This window comes from Notamacropus eugenii, chromosome 4 (genome assembly GCF_028372415.1).
Source record: "Notamacropus eugenii isolate mMacEug1 chromosome 4, mMacEug1.pri_v2, whole genome shotgun sequence".
Classification (NCBI taxonomy): domain Eukaryota; kingdom Metazoa; phylum Chordata; class Mammalia; order Diprotodontia; family Macropodidae; genus Notamacropus; species Notamacropus eugenii.
In genome coordinates this window covers 294971728-294998695 of record NC_092875.1, presented here as the reverse complement: position 1 = coordinate 294998695, position 26968 = coordinate 294971728, and the positions used below count along the sequence as shown (strand labels likewise).

The 26968-nt window shown below is 43.0% G+C and overlaps 1 protein-coding gene and 1 long non-coding RNA gene across 6 annotated transcripts in view; one reads left to right on the top strand and one right to left on the bottom strand.

The window, feature by feature from the left end:
- The window catches only part of LOC140501359 (uncharacterized), an 82846-nt gene extending 66143 nt beyond the window's left edge, over positions 1–16703 (bottom strand). For 4 of the 5 annotated variants that reach the window (XR_011966150.1, XR_011966151.1, XR_011966152.1 and 1 more), the window contains exons 1-2: positions 15518–16703; positions 355–566 (exon numbers count right to left, since the gene is read on the bottom strand). This is a non-coding gene — a long non-coding RNA (uncharacterized lncRNA). The remainder of the gene's footprint in view (positions 1–354; positions 567–15517) is intronic. The other variant, XR_011966154.1, reaches the window with a different exon arrangement.
- Positions 16704–16956: 253 nt separating this feature from the next.
- Positions 16957–23420, top strand: LOC140501358 (methyl-CpG-binding domain protein 1-like). Its single transcript, XM_072604904.1, has one exon. The coding sequence runs from the start codon at positions 17076–17078 to the stop codon at positions 19785–19787; it is 2712 nt and encodes a 903-aa protein (XP_072461005.1). The 5' UTR covers positions 16957–17075; the 3' UTR covers positions 19788–23420.
- Positions 23421–26968: the final 3548 nt, after the last annotated feature.

Sequence of the window (26968 nt, the reverse complement as noted above, 5' to 3'; positions counted from 1 at the left end):
ATGCCTGTTTCTGGGGGGGAAAAAATAGCAGATCTGTTACTCTTACATAGGCTTCCTGCCCTTAGCTCCATCACCTCCTCCCTCTCTCTTTATTTTGGGTTCCTATTCTTTGAGGAGCTTCCTCCTACATATATTTTCTATTTATTCAGACATTTAAATCCTTCTTAAATTAGAAAACAACCTTCTCTCAGAGGAAAATCATAATCTGTCTTACATGAGGCTGTTATACTTTGTGACATTGATATCATCTTGTTATTGGAAAAACACAGGCTGAAAAAATTCTTTGTTAGTAATGGCAGTTAGGAAGCACGTATGATGCTGATCCTCAGAGATAAAGAAACATTACTGACTTACCATCAGTAGATTTATTTTTCCAATAATGTTGATGCATTTGTAACGAACCTCCTCGGCTAGTTCACTTAGTCCCACATGTAAACAGATGCACTTATTTTATGAACTGTTGCCTTGGATCAGGACTGTTTGACCATGAGAAAGAGTGTAGTTAACTGGCCAACATGGGGATTCCATTGATGATCTTGCTGTCTTTACTGAGAAGCTGTAAATCACTGAGTAAATCAAAAACAGGTAGGAAATATTACACACACTATGGCAGTTTTCCCTATTCCTAACCCAAGATTTGGAAAAAACAGCAATCCTTCTTGCTAGAAAAAAAACTTAAGATTTGAACACAACATGAATCTCCAATTTATCCAAATACTCATGTTCATGTCCATTTATATGAAAAAAAATACCTAGCAACAAAAGCATGATATGCAAATTAAGGGCCTTGCCCATCAGGATTGCCACTGGGTCAGATCTATGGTCCATCAAACCAAATTTTCCATCTTTAAGAGTGGTAGCAAGGGATGCCTGTAGATGGGCATGTTTGTCCCTCTTGACATCAACCTTAAAAGTAAGGGACCTACCTCAAATACGTAGTATTTCATAACTGCCTACTATAGATCTCTCATACATTAATTGACCTTAACCTTTTTTGAGGTTATTCATATTTTCAGCCCATGTTTCCTCTTAGGACATGTAGAGGGATTTCAAAAGATGGATGATGAAACAAATCTCCCACCACTTGAATTAGTGATAATGGATTTCAGATAGAGTATAAGAGATGAATTTTCAGTCATGGCCAATGTGTTGATTTGTTTTACTGAAATGTATCTTTTTGTTTTTAATGAGTTTTTAACTGCTTAGGGAGGGGGAAAAGCAGTGGTAGATTAGTAGACAGTTATAGATATACAAAAAAGAGCATCCATAACGCATTTTTAATGAACAGAAGGAAACAAAACAAAGTACAGAAGGAGATACAAACAAATGGAGCAGTTTTGTTACCACTTTAAGTTTATACATTTATATATATACAAAAGTACAGATATAGTCTTTTTTAAAAATAAATTGTATATAAAAGAAGTTTATAATTTCTTATACAAGTCATTTTTTTCTTTGTATGCTGAAATGTTTGTTGACAATTGTTAAATGCACAATAAAATAGGAAAGTTTAAAAAATTAAGGACAAGTAAGGGTGCTTAACATTTAGTTTTCTTTTTTCACTGTGAATGGAATCATCAATAAGCATGAACATTTCAATATATAAAGAAGAATATCATATGAAACTGTGAGCTTCTTTTTCATACAGTTTTTAAAGTGTTTCATTAAATTTAACACTAGAGTAACAAAATTGTCAGTAACAAAATATTTCCTTCTGAGTTTTTTAAATGTTTTAATTTTTCATGTCTTAAACAAAAATTATTGGGAAAACTGGAAAAGAATACTTGTTGGTTAATTATTAATTCATCTATCTTTCTGTAAGTCTTTCCAGATTCCCCTTAAATATTCATGCCTTCCCTCTGAGATTACCTTCAACTCAACCTGCATATATCTTGTATTTACAGAGTTTTTTTTAATATGTTGTCTCCCCATTAGAATGTAAGCTCCTTAAGGACAGGGACTATTTTTGTCTGTCTTTTTATCCCCAAAATTTAGTACAGTGTCCAACACATAGTGTTTAATAAATGTTTATTGACTGACACCGATTCATCCATTAATTCAACTATTAAGTGCCTACTGTGTACTATACAAGGTACTGGGGTAGATACAAAGGTTAGACAAGACATAGTCCTTGACCACATGTAGTTTGCAACATAGTAAGAGATTAGACAGACACAGATAACTATAATATAAAACATCATATAAATACCTTAAAGATGTGTAAAATAAAGTGTTATACGAGATTAGGTACTTAACTATTAAGATACTAGCTAGAAATGCTTACAGTAGGATTAACTATTCATGTTGGCCAAGGAATGCTCAGGAATTCAGTGCCTGGGCTCTTCCAGCATTCTCCCGCTATGTAAGCTGCTTATCTACTTCAATATCAAGCCAGCCCTACAGAAAACATCTTCTTGGGTCATTGATTAGCAGCCCTGGGTGGGCTCCTACAGAGACTAGGCAAAAAGCAGCCTGGCAAATAAAACAAAGGAAAACTGGGCCAAGGGGCATCAGGGATAAAGGCAGAACCCCAACCTCCCACACCTGGTCTATGTGATGGACAAGAAAAACAAGGTAAATGGTGATCAATCTGAGTAGCTGAGTCTGGAAAGAAACCTCACTAAGTTCCTGCCATGTCATTTGGAATTGGGGTTTAGTCTTTTCTTGGAGCTACACAAGCAATGGTTCCCACCCCCTAATTGCTATGTGTTGTTTCAGTACAAAAAACACTGTGTTCTTTTTTATAATAATTGATGGTTTTGTCATTCGGGAAATGTAAAATTTCACCAGTTGCTGAACCAATTGTTCAATTAAGTTGTCTCTGTGTTTCCCAGGCTTGTTGGCTCATCAGTGACACAAGTGGCTTCCCCCTCCTTGCTCTCACAGTAGGGACTTATTTTGCTTCCCTATGTAGCCTGACTTGCCCCAGCACCAAAAGAGTTGATGCCATGGTGAAAGGAAGGACAAGATTTCCAGGGCATTTATTCCTGCTGAATCACAGCACCAATATTTAATGGGGATCAGAATGCAATTAAGATCTTAATGGCTCTGCACCTATGGGGAAAGCTGGGCACAGCCTTTCCAGTTCATTGCTAGGGAGAGATAATTTCCTAAAGACACACTTTATAAATGTAATGACAAAGTGTGGTGATAAACACCTGTTGTGTACCTAAGGGCCTGGACATACATACTGGGCTGGAAGAGCTCTTACACCCCAAATCTCAGATTTGGAAGGGATCTCAGAAAGGTATCTGGTCCAGCTTCTACAAAAAGAATCCCCTCTTTCACATAGCTGGCAAGCTTCCTCCAGAGGCAGTGTGGGCCACAGCCTTTGACCAAAATCTGACCAAATGACCCACAACCCATAGAACGGCTACAGGGAAGTAACTCACGGCGAATTCTGCACCCAGAGGCCACGGAACATTGGAGCGAGGGAGATTTCTGTTCCGGAGAGACCTGCAAACCTCTCGTAAAAGGTCCTTCGTGCTGCGGACTGGGCGCCGGGACTGGGAGCTGAGTACAGCCCTGCCGTGGCCGCAGCACCGAGAGGAACAGATCCGAGCGGGCTTCAGGGACGGGATCTCCAGTGGCCGCACAAGTACCTCCACCCACAGGTGACGGGGGTCGGTGAGAGAGTCCCTTTGGCGGGTCGAGGGGGGAGTGGGGTGCCCCCATGGCTCGGGCCCCCTCGGGAGACAGAAGCTGAGGGGCAGTGGCAGACCAGGGCTCCCCAAGCAGGCAGGAGCCTGGATCCATTGTTGAAGGTCTGTGCATAAACTCCCTGAGGGAACTGAGCCTGAGAGGCAGCCCTGCCCTCACCTGAGCATCTGAATTTAATCTCACACTGAATAGCAGCCCTGCCCCCGCCCAAAGCCCTGAGGCTGGAAGCAGCATTTGAATCTCAGACCCCAAACACTGGCTGGGAGGATCAGGAGGTGAGGTGGGTGTGAGGAAAATATTCAGAGGTCAAGTCACTGGCTGGGAAAATGCCCAGAAAAGGGAAAAGAAATAAGACTATAGAAGGTTACTTTCTTGGTGAACAGGCATTTCCTCCCTTCCTTTCTGATGAGGAAGAACAATGCTTACCATCAGGCAAAGACACAGAAATCAAGGCTTCTGTGTCTCAGCCCACTCAATGGGCTCAGGCCATGGAAGAGCTCAAAAAGAATTTTGAAAATCAAGTTAGAGAGGTGGAGGAAAAGCTGGGAAGAGAAATGAGAGACATGAAGTCAAAGCATGAACAGCAAATCAGCTCCCTGCTAAAGGAGACCCAAAAAAATGTTGAAGAAAATAACACCTTGAAAACTAGCCTAACTCAATTGGCAAAAGAGGTTCAAAAAGCCAATGAGGAGAAGAATGCTTTCAAAAGCAGAATTAGCCAAATGGAAAAGGAGATTCAAAAGCTCACGAAAGAAAATAGTTCTTTCAAAATTAGAATGGCACAGATGGAGGCTAAGGACTGTATGAGAAAGCAAGAAATCGCAGAACAAAGCCAGAGGAATGGAAAAATGGAAGATAATGTGAAATATCTCATTGGAAAAACAACTGACCTGGAAAATAGATCCAGGAGAGACAATTTAAAAATTTTGGGACTACCTGAAAGTCATGATCAAAAGAAGAGCCTAGACATCATCTTTCATGAAATTATCAATGAAAACTGCCCTGAGATTCTAGAACCAGAGGGCAAAATAAATATTCAAGGAATCCACAGAACACCACATGAAAGAGATCCAAAAAGAGAAACTCCTAGGAACATTGTGGCCAAATTCCAGAACTCCCAGGTGAAAGAGAAAACATTGCAAGCAGCTAGAAAGAAACAATTCAAGTATTGTGGAAATACAATCAGGATAACACAAGATCTAGCAGCTTCTACATTAAGGGATCGAAGGGCATGGAATAGGATATTCCAGAAGTCAAAGGAACTAGGACTAAAACCAAGAATCACCTACCCAGCAAAACTGAGTATAATACTTCAGGGGAAAAATTGGTCTTTCAATGCAATAGAGGATTTTCAAGCATTCTTGATGAAAAGACCAGAGCTGAAAAGAAAATTTGACTTTCAAACACAAGAATGAAGAGAATCATGAACAGGGGAACAGCAAAGAGAAGTCATAAGGGACTTACTAAAGTTGAACTGTTTACATTCCTACATGGAAAGACAATATTTGTAACTCTTGAAACATTTCAGTATCTGGGTACTGGGTGGGATTACACACACACACATGCACACACGCACACACACATAGAGACAGAGTGCACAGAGTGAATTGAAGAGGATGGGACCATATCTTAAAAAAAATGAAATCAAGCAGTGAGAGAGAAAGATATTGGGAGGAGAAAGGGAGAATTGAATGGGGCAAATTATCTCTCATAAAAGAGGCAAGCAAAAGACTCATTAGTGGAGGGATAAAGAGGGGAGGTGAGAGAAAAACATGAAGTCTACTCTCATCACATTCCACTAAAGGAAAGAATAAAATGCCTACTCATTTTGGTATGAAAACCTATCTTACAACACAGGAAAGTGGAGGATAAGGGGATAAGCAGAGTGGGGGGGGATGATAGAAGGGAGGGCATGGGGAGGAGAGTGCAATTTGAGGTCAACACTCATGGGGAGGGATAGGATCAAAAAAGAATAGAAGTAATGGGGGACAGGATAGGATGGAGGGAAATATAGTTAGTCCTATACAACACAACTATTATGGAAGTCATTTGCAAAACTACACAGATCTGGCCTATATTGAATTGCTTGCCTTCCAAAGGGAAGGGGTGGAGAGGGAGGGAGCTAAAGAAGTGGGAACTCAAAGTGTTAGGATCAACTGTAATGTTCTTACCACTAGGAAATAAGAAATACAGGTAAAGGGGTATAGAAAGCTATCTGGCCCTACAGGACAAAAGAGAAGACAGAGACAAGGGCAGAGAGGGATGATAGAAGAGAGAGCAGATTGGTCATAGGGGCAATTAGAATGCTTGGCGTTTGGGGGGGGGAGGGGATAAAAGGGGAGAAAATTTGTAACCCAAAATTTTGTTAAAATGAATGTTAAAAGCTAAATTAAAAAAAAAAAAAAAAAAAAAAAACAAAATCTGACCAAATTCCCACTCACCATCTATCCTACCCACACTTCACCTATCCAAGACTACCTAATAAGGGATTCCTGTTGTGCAGTTAACTGACCTAATTCTTGGACTGGCAACTGGAAAGGGTAAACAAATAAACACTTTAGCCCAGTGTGTAAGAAGTGAAGAAGGTAGGGGGAAGTCCTTGTACTTATGGAGACAGGAGGGATTTTGGCCATCACCTACTCCAATCTTATCATCTCCCATAGGAAGTCCCAGAGACATCTCAAACTCAGAATGTCCCAAGTAGAACTTAATATATTTTCTCCAAAATCTACCCCTCTTCCAAATATCCCTATTTCTGTTAAATATCACCATTCTACTAGTCTCTGAGATCCACAAATTCAGTACATTCCTTGACCCCTCACTTTTACTCAATCCACACATCCAATCAGTTGACAAATCTTGTGATTTCTAGCTTACAACTTTTCTCACCTACAATCCCTTATCTCCACTCACACAGCAATCAACCTAGTTCAAGCCTTCATCACCTCTCAGCTGGCCTCCTGGTTGGTATCCCTGACTCAAGTTTCTCTCTCCACTCCATATCACTTGACACAACTACCAAAGTGATTTTTCTAAAGAGCATAGCTGACTATGTCACTGCTGTTAAACTGCAGTGTCACCCTACTGCCTTTGGAACCTCTATTTGGCATTTAAAACCCTTTACAACCCATTAGAATATGAGTTATCTGAAGTCAGATTTTTTTTTTACCTTCCTTTGTATCTTCAGAGTTTGGTATAATTGCTGGTTAACAGCAAGTGCTTAATAAATGTTTGATTGACAACCTGACCCCTTTCCACATCTCCAGTCTCCACATTCTCTATGCTCTAGCCATACTGACCTGGTTGGTAATTAGTCCTTATACACCATCCTCCATCTCCCCTATCTACTATACATTTGCACTGGCTGTCCTCTGTGTCTAAAGTACTTTACCTCCTCACCTCCACATCTTGGAATCCCTGATTTCCTTCAAGATGTTTGCTCAAGCATGATTTCTGAAGAAGGCCCTCCCTAGTTCCCTTCCACCCACCTCCATTTGCTCATGTTTTCCCTTCCAATGTTACCTGGTATAGATTTTATATGTGTCTTTTACATACCTCTGTGGGTGTTTATTTTTTCCTCCAACTAGAATCCCTGAGAATAAATACAGTTTTCCTTTGGTTTTTGTATCTGCAGTGATTTGCATAGTGCAACACAGTAGGTACTTTAAAATAATTGTTGACTGATTAATTCAATAACTCACATTTATACAGCACTTGAAAACACAGCATTACGTAGTAGATAGAGGGCCAGTCTGTGCTGAAGTACTGCCTCTCATGAATTCTGGCTGTGCAATATTGGTCAAGTCACTCAGTTCCCCTAGGAAACCCTAACAGTGTGAGTTATAAACAAACTCCTGGCTTACATTGGTGATGGAGGGAGATTTCACACCAGAAGTACTCCATATTAACAAAATCACAGGTTCAAACTCTGCCCCTCCCCCCAAAAATAGAGAGAGAGCTATCTAAATTTTACAAAGTACTTTACATACATTATCTCCTTACACTACATATATTTATTTCCCTCTTTATAAAGATAAGGAAACTGAGGTCCAGAGTTTAGTGATTTGTCTATGGACCAATAGTTGGCAAATATTCAGGGCAACATCCCAAATATCTCTTAACTTCTCCTGCTTCTTCATTGGGTCACAATTCTTCCTTGGGCTCTATTTGACTCATCTCGAGGAGCATGTCCCTTCCTAAGATTCATTGGCTCAGTCATATGACTCCTCTCAGCTTCATTCAGGAAACTCTCCAATTTGAGGATTAAAATATACCTTCTAATACACACTTCTCTATGGATTCAAGTAGAAAGAATATGTTTTTGCCTCCTTCTTAACAAAATTATATAAGGAGTTTCTAGGAGGATTATGTCTGCCCAGAAGAGATTTTAATGAGTTGTTTAAATGGTGAAAAGATTGAGCAGTCATTGATTGATGGATAGGGTTTCACAGGGGAGCACTTATCTTAACCTCAGAAGCAAATGTCAATTTATCTCAGTCTAAAATGAATTTGAAGTGGTCAGTGTCTATAAGGGATGCCACTAAATCATACCATAATGTGGAGATCTAATTTCAGTCAGGACAATCTAGCCATAAAGCATGTTACCTTGTGAAAAGTCACCTCCCCGGTGAGTGCACATTATAAAAACTATTAGGTAACAGTCAGTTTCATGTGAGCTAAGGCTCCTAATTCTCCCAGTGTAGCCAGGGAAGAGATCTCCCTCAAGAGTTCATCTAAGAAAGCTTAACCACTTTCTAAAAGCAACAGATGAGATGTCAGGAAAACACAAGAAGGTGACTCTTTATATAAGAACATAAATAAGCTTGGAACACAACCTGGATAATTTTTCATATAAACACTGCAATGTTATAGAACATGATAAATTTTCAAGGAACTTAAAAATCATGACTGACTCTTGGTGGGCAGTGAGCTAGGGTCAGAATTGAATAAGAGGCAAAACTTTAACTGGGATGGGAAAACTCTCTAGAGGGCCAAGTTTAGAGGGTGTTAAAAGCACTTATGGTCCTTCAGCATGTGACAACAAAAGAGTTCAGTTTGAAAAATCTTCAGTTCAGAAGATTGAATTGAAATAGTAAACTTTCAGATGACCCACTTCTTCTCCAGCTCAGTGGCCGTACTACAAGTGAGTTCTTTCCTGACCCAGGTCTCTGTCCATCTCATCATAATGGACTCCCTAATAGCAGCCTTTAATTATGAGGGCTAGCGTCCCCACTTAAAAACTTAAATGGATATCATGTTTCTTGACATTTATCTTGTTAAGTTGCCCTTAACAAGAAATTCCTAGTTATGGCTCTAGGAAGAAGAGTGGGAAATTTATTTTTGGAAATTATGTAGCATTTTAAATGGTCTCAACCTTCTCCCTGAAACAGAAGCCCATCTTTTTAATATCAATATTTTTCCAGTAATGCTATATGGTTGTGAACCATGGAATACTATAATCTCTGAAGAATTAAAATTATGGATCACCCAAAAGGCCTAAGTATAAGGTGAATAGGCTATAACATATTGCCAAAAAAGAATTGTGCAAGGGAAGCTGTGAAGACTACTAGGAGAGAGATGCATGACTGGAAAAGGAAATAAGTCAGTTGTGTAGCAAGAGAAAAGGATAACCATTGGATGGTCTGCGTACTTCACCAACATCCATAGTGTCAATAAAAGGAAGATCCCCAGCAAGTTGGTGAATACTTGTGGAAGATTTATGGAAGCACAGTAAGAGCCACATAGGATGAGGTAAGAGGAGGGGAAAATGGCAACCTTCACCACTAGATAGAATACTCACATTGATTATATCACAACTCCATTGGAGTAACTACTCAAGAAGTCATGCTTCACATTTCCTTGAAGGTCATCAGAAAATATTTTGAAGCTTGGATTTTTGAAGTACTGAGGACTATAGGATTCTGTGACTGTTTACACACACACACTAGTTAGAGAATGTTATAAAGTCTCTGCTCTGTCTCAAGGTCAACAGGTAGCAGCTACAGAACCCCCTTTTAACTAAGAATGGTAATCTATTAAGTAAACCTAAGCTACTAGGTGGAGCAGTGGAACTAAGGATTCCTAAAGGAATGGGGCAGCTGGAAGCTAAGGGATAGTACAGAGATGATAGAAGGTGCAAACCAATGAGCATCCAGTCAGTGGAGCCAGGAGTTCAACTAGAGATTCAAGGTGGAAACTAGCAGGCAGGAATTGGAATAGACCAAAAGGGGAGAAGACAAAGTACATGACTTCCAATACCTCCATCCCTCAATTCTTTCCCATGCATTGGCCATACTCTTCCCTTCCCCATCTTACCCTACTGATAAAGCAGTTCAACTTTACATTACTCTCTTCTGAGTATCTTGGCCTTTTATCCCATCAAAGATCTTGTCCTGCCTAACCTTAAATTATTCCCAATATCTATTGCCTTTGGTCCTAATGAACCATTTAACAAAGGTGGAGAAATCACCAAAACATGCTGGCTGGGTCTGCTACAAATTTCTGTTATATAATATTTACTGAGCCAACACTGTGGCAAGGCAATCTTTTTACACTTCCCTGAATGAATCACTATCCCACTCACCACAGCATCTTTTCCAAACATTTTTATCCTTCCTCAAACCTTCCATAGCTCCCCTATCCCTCCCACTCTTTCAGCTGAGAATCTTGTCTCATATTTTACAGAAAAAATTTTAGCCATTCACTAAGAGCTCCTTCTCCTGTACCCAATTCACACCGAAGCGAGGTATACATCCCTATCTCATAGCCTTCTAGTACTATCTCCTCTTTTACCCTATTTCACATAAAGAGATGGCCCCTTTCTTCGCTAAGACAAACTCCTCGACATGCAAAACTGATCTCATCCTATCCTCTTTGTTCCAGCAGATTGCCCCTACATCATCCCTAGTTTCTGAGTAATCTTCAATCTCTCCCTACCAGCTGCTTTCCTATTGCCTACAAACATGTTAATGTATCCCCCATCGTCCAAAAAAACCCCACTTAATCTATCCATTCCTACTAGTTATCATCCTGAACGAAGGTGTGCTGATAAATGTTTAACACTAGCTTTCTGTAGAAAAAATACATTTATGTATGTGTGTATATATACATATATCCTCATGAAAATACTTTTAAGTTTCATCTGCATTATTAATATTTTCTCCACCATTTTCCTAAGTTTAAGCAATCAACAAAACAATAAATTAAGCACTGATTTGTAGTGTTTACCCATTTTCAAGGCATAAATGCTCACACTGAAAATTTAACAATTGGCTCTCATGAGTTGGTTCAAGCTAACTATAACACACCCTTGGCCCTAAATCTCTCCTTCCTTTCTTGGCTGTCTACAGTGGGTACGTCCATTTCCTGTTCTTTCACGCTCTTCTTAACTCTCTGCAATCCATCTTATCTCATCAACTGAAACCTTATTCAGCTGAAACTGCTTTCTTCAGAGTTACCATGGTCTCAATTACCAAAATTAACGGCCTTTATCCATCTTCATCCCTCTTGATCTCTCTGCAAGTTTTGATAATGTCAATCACTCTTCTCTCCTTGAGATTCTCGCTTGGTTTTCCTGACTCTGCTTTTTCCTGGTTCTCCTATTTATGTGAGCATTTCTTCTCAGTCTCTTTTGCAGGATCTTCACTTGGGTCACACCCACTAACCATGGGTGGCCTCCGACGCTCTGTCTTCACCGGCTTCTCCCTCTATATTATTTTGCTTGGCTATTTCATCAGCTCCTATGAATTCAATTATCATCTCTCTGCTGATGATCCTCAGATTTAGCTCTAACCTCTCTCCTGACCTCCAAACTCAAATTTCTAATTTCTCAAATTGGTTCTCCTATAGACATCTTTAACTCAACATGTCCAAAACTAGAATCATTGTCTTTCCCTCCAAACCCTCCCATCTTGCTCACTTCCCTATTACTGTTCAGGATACCACCATCCTCCCAGACACCCAGGTTCCTAAGGTAGGTGTCATCCTTTACTCCTCACTCTTACCTCCTCATATCCAATTACTTGTCAAGGCCTATCATTTCTACTTTCATAACAATTCTCATATACACTCCCTTTCTCTCTGACACTGCCACCATCCTGGTGCTGGCTCTCATTATCTCATGCCTGGACTATTAAAATAGCCTGGTGTTTAAACTGTGTGCCTGGAAGTCTCTCCCTACTCCAGTCCATATTCCACTCAAATTGATCTTCCTTAAGCACAGATCTATGTTATTACTTCTAATTAATAAATTTCAGTGGTTCCCTGTCATCTCAAGGATCAAGTATAAAATCCTCTGGATCTTAAAGTTTTCTATAACCTGGCAACTTTCTACCTTCACACCTTATTACCCTCCGAATACTCAGATCCAGTGACACTGGCCTCCTTGCTGCTTTTCATAGATAGCATTCACTCTCCCAACTCTGATCATTTTCATTAACTGTCCCTCATGCCTGAGATTCTCTTCCTCCTCATTTCTGGCTCCTGGCTTCCTCAGCTTCCTTCAGGTTTCAGCGAAACTCCCACCTTCTGCAAGAAGCCCTTCCCAGATCTCCTTAAACATTAGGCCTTCCCTCTCAGGCAGCTAGGTGAACCAGTAAATAAAACCCTCGGCCTAGGATCAGGAATCCCTGAGTTCAAATATGACCTCAGACATTTACTATCTGTGTGACCTTGGAAAAGTCATTTGATCTCTGCCTCAGTTTCCTCTACTGTAATAGTTCTCAAGGTTGTTGTTAGGATCAAATGAGACAATATTTGTAAATTCCAGTCAGTGCCTGGAACATAGTAGGTACTATGTAAATGGTTATTTTTCTTCCCTCTGAGATAATCTCCTATTTGTCCTGAATATATATTTGTATACAGTTGTTTGCATGTTGCCTCTCCAATTAGACTGTGAGCTCCTTGAGAGAAGAGATTATTTTTTGCCTTTTTTTAATCCCCAACATTTAGCATAGTACCTAGCATACAACAGGGGTTTAATAAATGTTTGTTGACTGACTGACTCACAGTGAAGTAAAGAAATTGACAAAAGAAATTCCAAGGCACATTAGAGTAAGGCCGGCACTACTGAGAAGGAGACAACTGGGCAGTTAAAATCATGTTGGCAAACCGTAGCAACAATCCCTTCTTGTCAACCAGTCCTTTTTTAAAGGATACATTCTAGGGATGATAACTGCCCTGACAAGAAGGACTGACTTGGCCTTAAGGTACCTCTCCTGATTGAAAGGTAGATAATGGCACACCTTCCAACCACCGGAATGAATCCCTGCAATTCTTAATCTTTCCCCCTGGGTGACTCTTGGAGGTAAGGCAAATAATAGGGAAATCATTACTATTCAAATTTAAGGAACTTGAATCCCTGTGGAGGAAGAAGACCTGGAAATAGGAGTGCTGCCCGGCACCCTAACTGACTATAACATTTTTAAAGGTGACATGTAACTTGGACAATGTTGAAGCAGGCACAATGATGATACATAATGGAAGGAAATTCTGCAAAGTGGTCAGTGTTGTGGGGATGTTCAACAATCAACAGTGCCTAGTATCTCAGGGACTTCTATCAAAGCTCACAACCTTATTTTCATAATCTACCTGTAGCCACAGCTCAGGCTTCATCCCCATTATAATTCACCCATAAAAGCAGATTTCTCATCATTGTCCCCAAACAATTGCAGGCATATTTCCCCAAGGTCCAACTTTACTCAAAGATCACTTCTTGTCCTAGCAAGAAATTTATATATAAGAACCTAAGTGAGAAAGAATTCATCAGAAAATCACTTCAGAAATGATCTGATCAGTGGTACTCTAAAGTTTTTAGCCTGAAGTATGTATATCCCTGAGTAGCAAAAGGGGTGAGGATATGAGAAATTTGTCAAGGGGGTACTAGAAAATATTTATTAAACAATAATATTATACTATTGAAATATTCCAGAAACTCCAAATTGATTAACAATCAATAAAGCCACAAAAATTTTGCTGTACCCTTGGAGAAAAAAGCAATAATCTATTTTATTTAAGTGTATATTCATGATAAATTCTAGAATGTATTCCCTTTCATCCTGAATAGATGGTTCAGGAAGGTTTACTGAAAAGTCAAGGCAATCCTTGAATAAAGGTTGGAAATCCCTACCCTACATTCACTCTAACTAACAACCTAGATTCTAGATCTTTTGTCTTCCTGTTACCTAAAAAGCAGATGGTCTTTCAGTCTTTGGTTGATTCTCTGGCTTGTTCCTGGCTATTTGTAACTGCAGACTCCTTATCTTTTTAACACCTTCTTTGCTGAGAATCCTTCAGTATTATTTGTTCTTCCTTCCTGTCCTCATTGCCTGGCTTCTCAATTTATGATTTGTCCCCAACATAGGCAACCATGGGCTCTGTAACCAACAGCTTGCTATCTCAGTGCTGGACCCCTTTCTACCTTTCCTCTTCTTGACCTTGCCTGATGGTCACAGCCTCACTTCTACCGTGTTTCATAATGATAATGGTTCTATTGGGGGAAAAAAGTAACTAAATAAGAGTTTCTAAGATCTGTATTTAGTCCTAAAATAGTTATGTGAAAGAAATCAAATATAAATATATCCTTTATGTAAACAGAGCAGATTGATTTTTTTTTTTCATATTTTCCTATCTTACATCTGATACAGCTCCACTCACATCTTTCTTTGATGTCGCATCATGGTGTGGAGACAACCCTATGTCCTCAAAGCCTCTGCCAGCAGATCATAAATTCTGGCAAGTCTAATTAAGCTTTTAAAAAAAGTTTCAAATAATAGTTAGTCAACAGTCTGTATGTCTGCTGCCTGAGGACCAGCCTAGCTCAGTTCAGAGACTCTATCAGGAGGCTGATCAGCAGATAATGCATTTTTTCATGAAAACCATCTCACAAGTCATAAAGTGGCAATACTAATATCAGTGGGGAGGATGCCCACACAAATGCTGTCACTGAGTCCCAGAAATGTTAAGGTACATCTAGGATAATGTCTGCTGTATGATATTGGTGCCACCCCACCCTTCCATTGGTATATCTCCTTCAAAGTCTATTAGACGATACTGTGGCTCAGTGCCCTCCCACTATCAAAGAAGCACATCTGCTACAAGGTCCACTATATCATGCCATGGTTCAGTGTCATTCCAATATCACAGAAACCCATCCAATGCAGTAGGTACTATACTATACCACACTGTGACCCAATGCCACCCCATCATTCAAAAAGTATATCTGATACAATATTGACTATAGCATATTCTGTCTTAGAACAATCATAACACTCCAGAATCATAGGTTCACAGTATTTCCCAAAAGCCAACCCCAAAAACTGTCAGTTTGGCACTTTTACCACCTACAAAATATCACAACTGTTGTCTAAAGTTGTTCCTCAGCTGTCTCTGACTCCCCATGATCCCATTTGAGGCTTTCTTGGCAAAGACACTGGAATGGTTTGCCATTTCCTTCTCCAGATGAAGAAAGTGAGGTAAACAGGATGAAGTGACTTGCCCAGAGTCACACAGCTAGCAAATACATGAGGCTAGATTTGAATTCAGGAAAGTGAATCTTCCTGAATCCAGGCCCAGAACTCTATCCACCATACCATCTAGCTGCCCACAACAGGGACTCAGAGCTAGAAAAGAAACGCACAGTCTTAGGCTCTGACTAGTAACAAAGGTTTTGTTTTGTTTTTTTAATCCCAATTTCTTTTCACACATAGACAACAGAACTCTCTCGCCACAAGCTCCAGTTAACAAGCTACAAAGGGAGGTCAATTTGCATTTGTCACAACAAATCTTCCCTTGAAGGCAAAGAAGGGGTGAGGGTGGGGATGAAATGGAAAGAGGAAACAAAAGTCGTGACTTTTCTCACCTGGTATGAAGGTTTTGAAATGCTGCTCCTCAGCTGTATAGAGAGCAGCTAGGCGACACAGTGGATAGGGTGCTGGGCCTGGAATCAGCACTCATCTTGGGTGCAAATCTGATCAGCCTCAGACGGTTACTGTGTGGCCCTCAGCAGGTCACTTAACCCCATTTGCCTCAGTTTCCTCATCTGCAAAACAAACTGGAGAAGGAAATGGTAAACCACTCTGGCACAACTGAAAATGTCTGAGGAACAATAAAAACCTGCGTATACCCAGGAAATCACCAAAGAGGGTTGCTACTAGCAAGCTCCTTGAGGGACCTGCCTCCTCTGCTGTGCATTCCTTTCCCTGAGCTTGGGTCATTGTACCATGATTCTGAGATGAGGGTTTCCAGCCTTGGCAGCTATATTATGAATTCAGGAGGTCGAGGGTTCCTGAGTCAGTTAGGTGCCCAGGAAGAGGAGCTCACCGAAACTACGCTGATTTTCCAAAGGAGAAAACAAGCCACCAAGAAGCAAGTTTAGCTGATGTCTAAGTCCCAGTTTTCCAGAAAGCCCAGACTTAGGATTTGGCAGACAGTACAGGTCAGAGGGAAAGTGCAATATTGTCTCAGGAGTTGAAAAATAACTTTTTCTTCTGCAATCCTCAGAGGAACGATGGATTGTTTCAGGTTTAAATATTTGTTGATGTGCATTTCTGAGTCTTGTGCTTTAACCATCTCTTTTTGTTTAGAGAAAATAACTGATGTAAAATAACTTGAGTATGTTTTCTACACATAACCCAGTGAATCCCTTTGAGGGGAGACCCCTGACAAAAGCCATAGTAAGCTCTGTTTATGAGCCTTTCCGGGAGCTCCCGGAGGACAGCACAACATGCCAGAAAGAGTAAAAAAAACAGCAACTTGATTTCCGTCTTTTATGGGTCAGCCTCCCTCAGGACTAAACCTGGGTTCCCTTCAGCCTAGAACCCTGCATGGGACTGGGCACTCCCCCGGCTTGTGGGATACCAGGCTTTGAGATGACTTCACATGAGAGCTCCCACTTACACGATGGCTTACAGCTCACGTGGCATTTTTCATGTTTTTTCAAACAAGAAATATCCTAAGAGAACTCCTGTCAAGTGGGGAGAGGGGGCTGTGAAGCTTGGACAAGCACTGTCCACCTCTCCCAGCGCAGGGTTCTTTAAAGGTCTTCCCCCTCCCCCACCCCTCTCCCCTCCCCCTCTCCTCCAACTCCCACCCCTCCCTCTCTCTCTCCCTCCCTCCCCTTTCCACCCCTGTTACTCCCTCCCCCACTCCCTCCCCCCACTCCCCGTCCCTTTCCACTCTCCCTCCCACCCCCTCCCTTCTCTTTCCCTCCCCCTCCCCTCCCCCTCCCCCTCCCCCTCCCCCTACCCCCACAGAGCTGGGATCAAGTTGAGGCAGGGCAGAGCTGGGGCAGGGCTGTGCTTCCGGTTCCGGTTCCGGGGTCAGCACGCACGGGGTCTCCAACAGGCCTGTCTGTGCCCGAGGCGCCTGCCTCGAAGGATTCTCGGGGCCGATTCCGCCGAGGCGGCTCGCGTTCCAGCATGGCCCCCAAGCCTGGCAGCCGAGTCGATCCCAAGGCAGCCCAGCGCTCCCGGCCCTCCGGGCGCCGTTTCATCAAGGCCGAGGACTGGTTCGATTTCCCCGCGTTAGGCCCGGGTTGGAAGAGGCGGGAGAACTTACGAAAAAGGGGAGCCACCTGCGGCCTCTCGGATACCTACTATCTGAGCCCGTCTGGCCAGCAGATTCGCAGTAAGGTGGAGCTTGCCCGCTTCCTGGGCCCGGACCGGGATCTCAGCGATTTTCATTTCAAGCGCGGGGTTTTCCAGCCTTCGCCCGCGCAGGGAGCTCCGCCTCAGAAGAAGACCGAGAGGCCGCGACGAGGACAGAGAAGGCCCAGAAAGCCACCTGCGCCCTCTCCTCCCGAGCAGCCGGATCCCGAGAGGCCGCTGGCCAGGCTGCTCCCAGCCGAGGGCGTCGAGGCTCCTGAGCCCACACAGCCCGCCGAGGCTCCCCACACGGATTCCACCGAGGCTCCCCACACGGACACCACCGAGGCTCGCCGGACGGACACCACCGAGGCTCCCCGGAGCGACCTTGCGGAGGCCCCCCATAGTGACTGCCGCGGACCCCCGCGGTGGCGGTGGCGGCAGCGGTGGCTTCAGACCCTGGGCTGCGAAGTCCAGAGGAGCAACCCCCCGGGGGAGCCAGAGAAAGGGGCGCCCAGCGGGGGGCCCGAGGGCTGCTCTGCAACCGTGGGGGCCGCCACCACCACCATCTCCTTGGCCAGTGCCATCGCCGCAGCCAGCGCCATTTGCGAGGCCAGCGCTATCTCCGAGGCCCCCTCCCAGGGCTGCCCCTTCTCCGAGGGCTGCCCCGAAGGCTGCCCCTTCCCCGAGGGCAGCGCCATTTGCGAGGCTGGCGCTATCTCCGAGGCCCCCTCCCAGGGCTGCCCCTTCTCCGAGGGCTGCCCCGAAGGCTGCCCCTTCCCCGAGGGCAGCGCCATTTGCGAGGCTGGCGCTATCTCCGAGGCCCCCTCCCAGGGCTGCCCCTTCTCCGAGGGCTGCCCCGAAGGCTGCCCCTTCCCCGAGGGCAGCGCCATTTGCGAGGCCGGCGCTATCTCCGAGGCCCCCTCCCAGGGCTGCTCCTTCTCCGAGGGCTGCCCCGAAGGCTGCCCCTTCCCCGAGGGCAGCGCCATTTGCGAGGCTGGCGCTATCTCCGAGGGCTGCCCTTTCCCCGAGGCCACTGCTGCCCCTGGTGGTGCCTCGAAGGCACCGGCTTCTGAGCCGGGCCCTCGGGCCTGCGGCCTGTGCGCTGGCTGCCAGGCCCAAGAGGACTGTGGGGCCTGCTGGATTTGTGCCCGTGAGGGGAAGCCAGACCTCAAACGGCGCTGGCGGTGCCTGACCAGGCGCTGCCTCCAGAAGCCCTGGAAGAAGAGATCCAGAGGCTCTGGGGCGAGGAAGCCCCCCAGCCGGCACCGCCGGCCCCCCCCCACCCCTCCCCGAGCCCCCGCGACCCCTCCCCCGGCCTCAGCGGGCCCTCCCGAGGCTCGAGCTGGCAGCCCGGTGGGCACCGAGGATCCCCACTACCGCCGAGCGCGCCTCAATCGCCGATGCGGGACCTGTGCAGCCTGCCTGCGCCTGCTGGACTGTGGGGAGTGTGACTTCTGCCTAGACAAGCCCAAGTTTGGGGGCTGTAACCAGAAACGCCAGAAGTGTCGCTGGAGACAGTGTTTAAGTTTTGCTGTTAAGCGACTGCTGCCAGCCTTGAGAGGCAGCTTCTCCGCCGGGAGGCCTACTAGGCGCCAGCCGCCTCGCCGCGGGAAGGGCGCTTTTGGTAACCGGACCTTCTGTCCTGGCTGGTTCAAATACAGGGGCCGCCAGAGCCAGAGACTGGTAACTGAGACTCTGAGCAGGAGGCCTAGGCACAAGCAGCAACCTGTGCCAAAGGAGGAGTTGGATACTGACTGTATGCCGCCGCAGGAGACTAACTTGGTGGCCATGCAAGGGGATGAGAGCCTCCCAGTGTTTGGGGCCAGTACCAAGCCAGAGACCTCTCCTGCCCATTCCCCACCCCACGATGACCTCCAGGAACATGAATCTACAGGACATGAGGTGTTCAGTGCATCACCTCAGCTGAAGCAGGAGGTGAGGAACTTTGGGTCCCAGGCTCCTGAAGCTACCTTGTCACCCCCTGTTGGTTTCCTTCCTGACCTGTCTAGCAAGGAAGCTAATGGAGCCTATCCAGAGCAGTCTGTGAAAGAGGAGGAAGACTTGGGAGAGGAAGTCGCAGGCACCCCTGTGATCATGGAGATCTATAGTCTGGGCAAGGCTGCCCCAACAGCAGCAGGACTCTTTGGAACCCTGGACAGTGTATTACAGGAGTTTCTAATGGAACTAAATGAGCTGCCCTTGCCTGCCCACTGGGAAGTGCTGCCAACAAGGGGACCAGACCTCTGCCTCATCCAGCGATCCATCTTCTCCACTGTGGCTGCTGCAGTTATCCATATCCAACCAGGCCTGTATTTCCGTGTAGTGGTACGGGATGTCCCAGTGCCACCCAACCATGAGCTCTATTCTGCCCACCCATTACGACTCACCACTGTGGATGAGGTGATAGAGCTCATCTGCAACCTAGAAGCCTACCGCCTGTGCCCTGGTTGGCCTGATGGCTGGCAACAAGGCCAGCGCTCTCCTGGCTGTGATGTTTTGGTCTATGAGGGTCGCTGCCAGTACTGCTGGGGGAGGAAGCAGTAACTGAGCACCCTTTTACCCTGCATTTTCCTTGGGTCCCTATGCACTGAGTTGACCCAAGGGCCCGTGTACCCTACCTCTTTCCCCTATGTTGTGTAGGAGAGTCTGTCGATCTGCACTGGAAAGGCTGGGGTGACGGCAAACAGTCCCTCTACCAGCCTCCCCCTAAGAGCCAGCACTTACCCATCTTCTACCTCACCCCTTTCTCACTATGGACTGCTCTGAGGGTCCCCACTTGATTCTCTTGCCCTTCCATGATCTACTCCATAGGAGTAGAGAAACCTATCTCCCCTCCATGTTCTCCCCTCCCCCCCAAACATACACAAACCATATTCCTCCTTTCTCTGGCTCCTCAGGGATGTGGGCTGGTTCCGCAGAGGGGAGTGAGGAATCAAGGGTGTCTCTAATCAGAATTTGCTGGGGGTCATGTAGGCTTGGCCCTGGCTTTAGAAGTTTGATTCTAGAAGAGAGGCCATTCTGCAATAATTACTAAAGTTGCTAGAACAGATGGAGAGGGAGGAGCAAGGGAAAAGGGATGCCTTCTTCCACTCATTCCTCTGGTGTACCTTCACCCCATCCCTGCCCAAAGAGGCTATGTTGGAGATAAGCAAAATGAATCATTTTTTAAAATTTTTTTATGTATCAGTATCACTGTGTAGCTAGCTGTGCGCCAACCCTATTTTGCTATGTTTACCTTTTATGTTTCTTTAAAAAAAAACTTCCTCCCAATTCACAGACCATTTCCAAGTTTTAAAAGGCATAAAGGCTGAAAAGCAGAAAACCCTTTATAACACAGGTCCCACCCCAAGCTAGAACCCCTTACTAACCAAGCCAGGGTGTTTTATGTAGCCATAGTTTTGCAAATATATTTCAAGTCCCCTTCCAGTGTATGGTCTACTAACAGACCAGGGACCATAAGTCAGATAGGAAAGATTTTAAGATAAAATTGCAAGTATATAACATGGAAATCCCTCAATCACAAAGAGGTATGATTTCCTATATATTCCAGTTGTGATAGTGGGAAAGGGTGCAATTCCAGGTGTATGTACCTAAGGGTATATCCTAGTTGGGATACCTCCCACATTTCCTCCTTGCTGTAACTGTGGTTCACTGTTGGTTTATTTCACCTTCACAGTGTAATATTGATTGATCCTTTGACCAGTTGCTGCTGCCATCTGCTGCTGATAGTGTTTATTCCTCAAAGGGGAAGCATTCTTTTGTGAAACTGCCCAATCAACATTCCTGGGGCTAATCAACATATTTTCAGCTCTTCTGTTAGGCGCACAGCCATGCCCAACTGGCACACCAAAGAGATTCTCAGGTTTGTCAGGACTTATTGTTCAACCACATTCTCCACGCAACTGGAAGTTCCCCACTTGCCTTCAACTCCTGTCATGTTCTTGACAGGTAAGTCCCAACCCATGCAGATTACACTGAAGCTTACTAAACTGCAAGGAGACCTTTAATTACACTGGAAGGAGGTAGGGTAGACCTAGTAAGCTTTGCCCTATATTTTTGCCATGATATTGAGCTCTTCCTTTCCCATATATATGTATTTCCTCAATCCTGGAAATAATAGACAGTGGGAAATACTCTGGGGCCAAATGGATTCATCCCAGAATTTTGCATTGTAAGTTGTATGTCTTGTTGAATGTCATGTTCACTAATTTTTTTTTTACCAGGTTTCAAGCTATTTGTCAGATGTAAAATTTGACCTGCTTTTTAAAAATGAGTTAAAGACATCCATAGTTCTCCCTCAGACAGCTCTCTTTAATTAACATTAACACAAAAATCTGAGCTAACTCATGCCAAAAGAATATGGTCTGCAGAGACCTAACTGGGTTTGCTACAAGGAGATTCTGAATGATTAATTTGATACAACTCTGGATTCCTTCACCTCCCTTCAAATCAGTGGCTGTCTACCTAGTATATAAGGGAGCTGATTATTAAGTCTTTGTTTGCCTTTTATAACAAATCCAAAAGCTACAATGGAATTATTTAGCGTAAATGAAGATTTATGGAAATGTAAGATGGAAAACTAAATTAAATCGGGAAGCAAGGATGCTAGTCTTGTTACTTCCATTGGCTTGTTATGTTGATCCAAGTCACTTTACTCATCCTTAAAGTGGGATGATGTAATGAAATTCAAAGGATTATTGGTGATTAATGATGGAATTAAATAGATTCCTTCAAAAGACTTTGGTATTCCCAAACATGCTATACTATTCAGTCAAATACAACATTAGCAGAATATAGAATCATCAGCAATGCCACATTAAGTTTAGAAGAGCCATGTATCAACTGTCTAAACAAATTTTTTTTTTTAACAGTTTGGCAGTGTATTCATGCTATTTTCTTCCAGGCAATCAGAATATTGATAATGACCAGAGTAGAAACAAAGGCATTTCCTCAAACAGAACCCTACTTTTGGTATGACTGAGTCCAATCAAAAAGTATGCCTGCTTAAAATTATCTTTCCCTGGACCTGCCAGGGTATCTGGAATATTCACTAAGAGAGTTGTCATTGTGTCTCCTAAAGTGCAAATGTATTATTTGAAAAGGGATAGATAGCATATTAACGTTGGCAACTACAATGATACCTGTAAACTTTTCAAACTAGCTTACAAAACTAGTTAAAACAGAAAGCAGCTGAACATGGAGAATGAAACACAGAAGAGGTCAATTTTGACATGAGGACTCTACAAGGGTAAAGGAGGGCAAACTGGACCTTTTTGGTCAGCCAGGGAGTAGTATAAGAGCCATGCGCTCCTTTCAGAAAAGAGGAAGAAGAACCAGCAAGAGAGAAAAAAGAAGATATAGTTAAAGCAAAATTTTCCTATTTAGTTTTGCACTGTTGATCACTGAGTCTGTTCTTGATAGAGCTGATTAATAACTGCATGAGAATAAATGAGGACAAGGTCAGAGTTGCATTCTTTTGCATGGACCAAGTGCAGAGCTGAAACTGGAGCTAAGCAAAAGGGGTTAGGCCCCCTGGTGCTGAAATCATGTTTGGGGCAGGCGGAAGGGAAGAACACTACAGGTTCCTAGCAGATTAGTCCCAGAATAAGGAGCAGGGTGGGGTGGGACCTGTTAGAGAGGCTGTGCTTCTCTATACCAGGTGCAATCATGGGTGGAGAGGCAACTTTGGGCAACCCAAGGTTCCCAAGGTTGAGTATCAGGTGGAGGCATAGAATCCCCTCTCCCCCAACTGAGGGGACCTTTCAGAGATTTCTCATTATGTTCTGCTCAGGGAAAAGGGACAGAATTGTCCTATGTGTAACAGGTGGAATGAAAGTAGAGGTTATGGGAATTAAAGAGACTGGTAAATTGGGAGGCCAGATGTTTGAAGGGACATCAGTGGTCATAAGTTATCTGTTGCCCTCTCATGTATGATCTCTATGCACATGCATTTTACTTATGTACATTTATGCAGATGCTTATCCTAGGTTGATGGAACAAATGTATTGAGATTATCTCCAGTTTATCCTCTGTATATCTTATTTGTACATAGTTTTTTTTTTCATGTTGTCTCCTCCATTAGACTGAGCTCCTTGAAAGCAGGCACTGTTTTTGCCTTTCTTTGTATCCCCAGCTTTTAGAACAGTGTAGGTGCTCAATAAATACTTCTTGAATTGATTTGACTTGACTTTTCTTCTGCTGTTTCATGAAATTATTTTGCTGTGGACTGAGTATGTCATCTGTTTGACTAAAGGAAAAAGTAAGCACATAACACATTGGTAGGTGCTCAGGAGCTATGAATTTGAGTCTTCATGGATTCATAGACTGTCATGAACCTGAGGTTGCTATTTTGGGGACCCCTTTGGGGTCATACCCCAAGTACTACAAGTAAATGAAAAATAACTTAAGGAAGGATAAATCAACAATCACTACTAGATCAACAAAAGCCTATAGAAAGTGTCACCTGAGCTGAGCCCTGAAGGAAGCTAAGACTTCTGAGGGGAAGATTAGGTTATACTATATCCCAGGTATGGGGAACAACCTGTGGCAGAGCAGTAGTAATATAAGGAATGCCAGGTTCAAGCAACTGCAAACAGGCAAGTTTGTCAGGAATTAGAGTGAATGAAGGGAGGAATGTGAAATAAGTCTGCAAGGGTGTGCTGGAGCTAGATTGTGAAGGGCTTTAAATGTTATGCTGTGATCAACCTTAGAGGCCTATCAGCCCTTAGACTCGGGAGGCTAGGTAGGTCACTGTTCTAAGGAGGTATGGGCAAAGGGGAATCAAGCATGCCTGAAGTGGTGATACCATATCAAGGCAGATAAACTGAGGAACCATGAGCAAGAAAATGAGCACCAAGCTTTTCACCCTGACCTATGAAATTCTATTCATTCATTCCACACTAATAAAAACAACTTGTGTGGCAGATTTCCATTTATTCCACAAATGTGTGCTATTGATCTCATTCCACATGGTGGATACTTGTGTCTTACTCCAGAACTTGTCTGTTCTTTTGCCCCAAAAGAAACTTCTTCATTGCTTGGATCGGAAGGATTTCAAGGTAACTTTAAATTCCTGACAATTGAGGAAAGGCAGAGGATCTAGTATGTCACTCCGCCCTTATAACTTCTGCATCCTCAGAAGAGTCATCATCAAGCTGGATTGGTAGACACCTGGTGCAGGAAAAAGGCACTCAGCCCTGGGTAACAGACATCACTGATGGCAAGGAAAGACGGAGTCAGCAATGCAGGAAATGGCTGACTTTGGGGGAGACACTAAGCTCTGTCTTCTGTTCTATTCTGCTGTTTGTAAAGGCAATATGCCCTCTTTTTATAAAGGAGGCCATTTAAAAAACAAAACAAAACATACAAACTCTTCAATAAAGACATTCTTAAGTGAAAAAAAAATAGGCTGAGGATAAATGCTAAGTAATACTGTCAGTAATATCACACACCAAAAAAAAAATTATCACAAAAGATGGGAAGCAAATGGTTATTAATGTAGAATCATTTCAAAATCAGCTGTTTCTATGTAGTCAGACTATAAACTTAGAGCAAAAGTCAAAATCGACACCAATAACAGAAGGATAAACACAAAAAGACAGTATGTAAGCAATTCCAAGTTCTAACTTGACCTAATCAGATAAGCTATTAATCCTGAAAAATAGGAAAGGCATAAAGGAAAAGATTTGAACAGAGACAATAACCATTTCCTACAGAAGTTTAACTGATAGAAAGCAGTTGCCATAATGAAGAAGTCAAAAAAATCCCCAAATTGCCTCAGCAAGTTAATACCTTGATTACCAAACAGAGAAACTTGGCAACGCAAAGGCAACACAAATTTGAGAATAAAAATGTGTTTATAAACCCAAAAAGCTATTGGGTTTATGAAGCATACATAAGAAATATTTATTTTGGAATCTACATAATTTTTAAAGCATTGGTTTTCAATATATTTGAGGGGAAGCTCTAAGTGGGGAACCAAGGAAAGGATCAGTTTATTGGCCAAAAAGTGATCAAGAAATATCAGTAACTGCTGATCCATATGCCTACTTTATTATCTCTATAAAATCTTTATGAAAGCTGTCTGTATGTACATCAAAAGGTATCCTTGATGAAAAATGTGAGGAAGGAATGAAAGGAATAGAAAGAAAGGTTTCCAAAAAGTTTTTATACAACAGACCACATCCTCACAATCTCCCAAATAGCTAAAAATAGTAAAGAGAATGAAAGATCCTACTGTGTTAACAATTAGGAAAAGAGTATTTAACTTGACAGAGAAAGAGGACATTTAATGCAAAAGATACTTTTTATAGGAGAATAATAAATGCTCTATTTTGCTCACATTTTGGGTTTTTTTTTTCATCACTTACAAACAAATAACCAATGGGCTCTTGTATTCTCAGGTCTTCTCCAAGGTCACAATGGCTAAACCCAGCTTAAACCCAAGTTCTCTAAATACAACCCTGAGATTATGTTTGCAAAAAGCATTTTCCTCGTGCATGGGAGATGCCCCCTTATAGATTACAAATGAATTCTTACAGATGATGATGGCTTCCAGATATCCTTATATGGATACTATTGTGTGGATTGCTTTTCAAGCCCCAGAGTACAATATCTTCTCAACAAAATACGTTACCACTCAAAACATATAGACCTAACAATTGATAGAGTAAAAAAATACTTAGGGGAGGAATTGCATAGGCAAACAGATTGGCAGTCCACTGAGGTAAGAGGGCAATTAGTAAATAAATCTTGCACAGGGACTACAGATGAAAGAGCTGAGCCTAACAGCTCTTTTTAAATTTAAAAAAACAGACATTTAAAAGTGGATTGTACTGCAGTTGGGAAACAGCATGGCTCTTTAACAATCCAAAGCAGCTACCTGACACAAAAGTCTCATCTTTTTAATACTTTCCCTTTAATACTTCTTCAAAGAGATTCTTCAAAAAATGTCATAATACACCAAACCCCCAAATGCCATAATCTCCAAGGAATCAAAATTGCAAAATGTCCCATCAACAGCATGTAGGCTACAACATTTAATTGAAGGTGGCCTGCACACACAAAGTAACATAGAAGATACTCCTGGAATTTATAATCAGAAAAAGAGGTGGAGATAGTCATACGTTGAGAAAAAGGGACACCAGAAAGACATCCTCATTGCTGCACTGGTACCCATGTAATGTCAAAAGATCATGGAAGGCTTCCAACATCCTAAGAGGATTTATGGGATGACACGAATAAGAATTCTACAAAACTATAAGGGATGGATGACAAAGTAGAATATTAGAAGGAATACTCACATTGATGAAATCACAAATACACTGAAACATTGAAGCAACTATCTACAAAAACCAAGCCTCAATCATATCAAAGTTTTTAAAATATGGAAGAGTCAGGCAAAAGAAAAATGGGAAGAAAAAACACAAATTGAAAATAAAAGAATGGCAAGCAACAAAAGTGTTGATAGAGATTCAGAGTGGCAATAAGCAGAACCAATGACAGCAGTGAGAAGTGACAGTGGAGAAGCAGTCTGCCACAAGGAGCCAGAAGAAAAATTAGAACAGCCTTGTAGCTTAAGGTCAAACAGTACCTCAGTAGCTCCTGACCGGATATTCATCTTTGTACCTCACAGAGAACACACTGACCACTTAACAGCTTTGAAGCCTGGGGCACATTCAGGGCAAAAAGCCCTACGTATCTCTGCAGCTCCTTCTCGACCAATA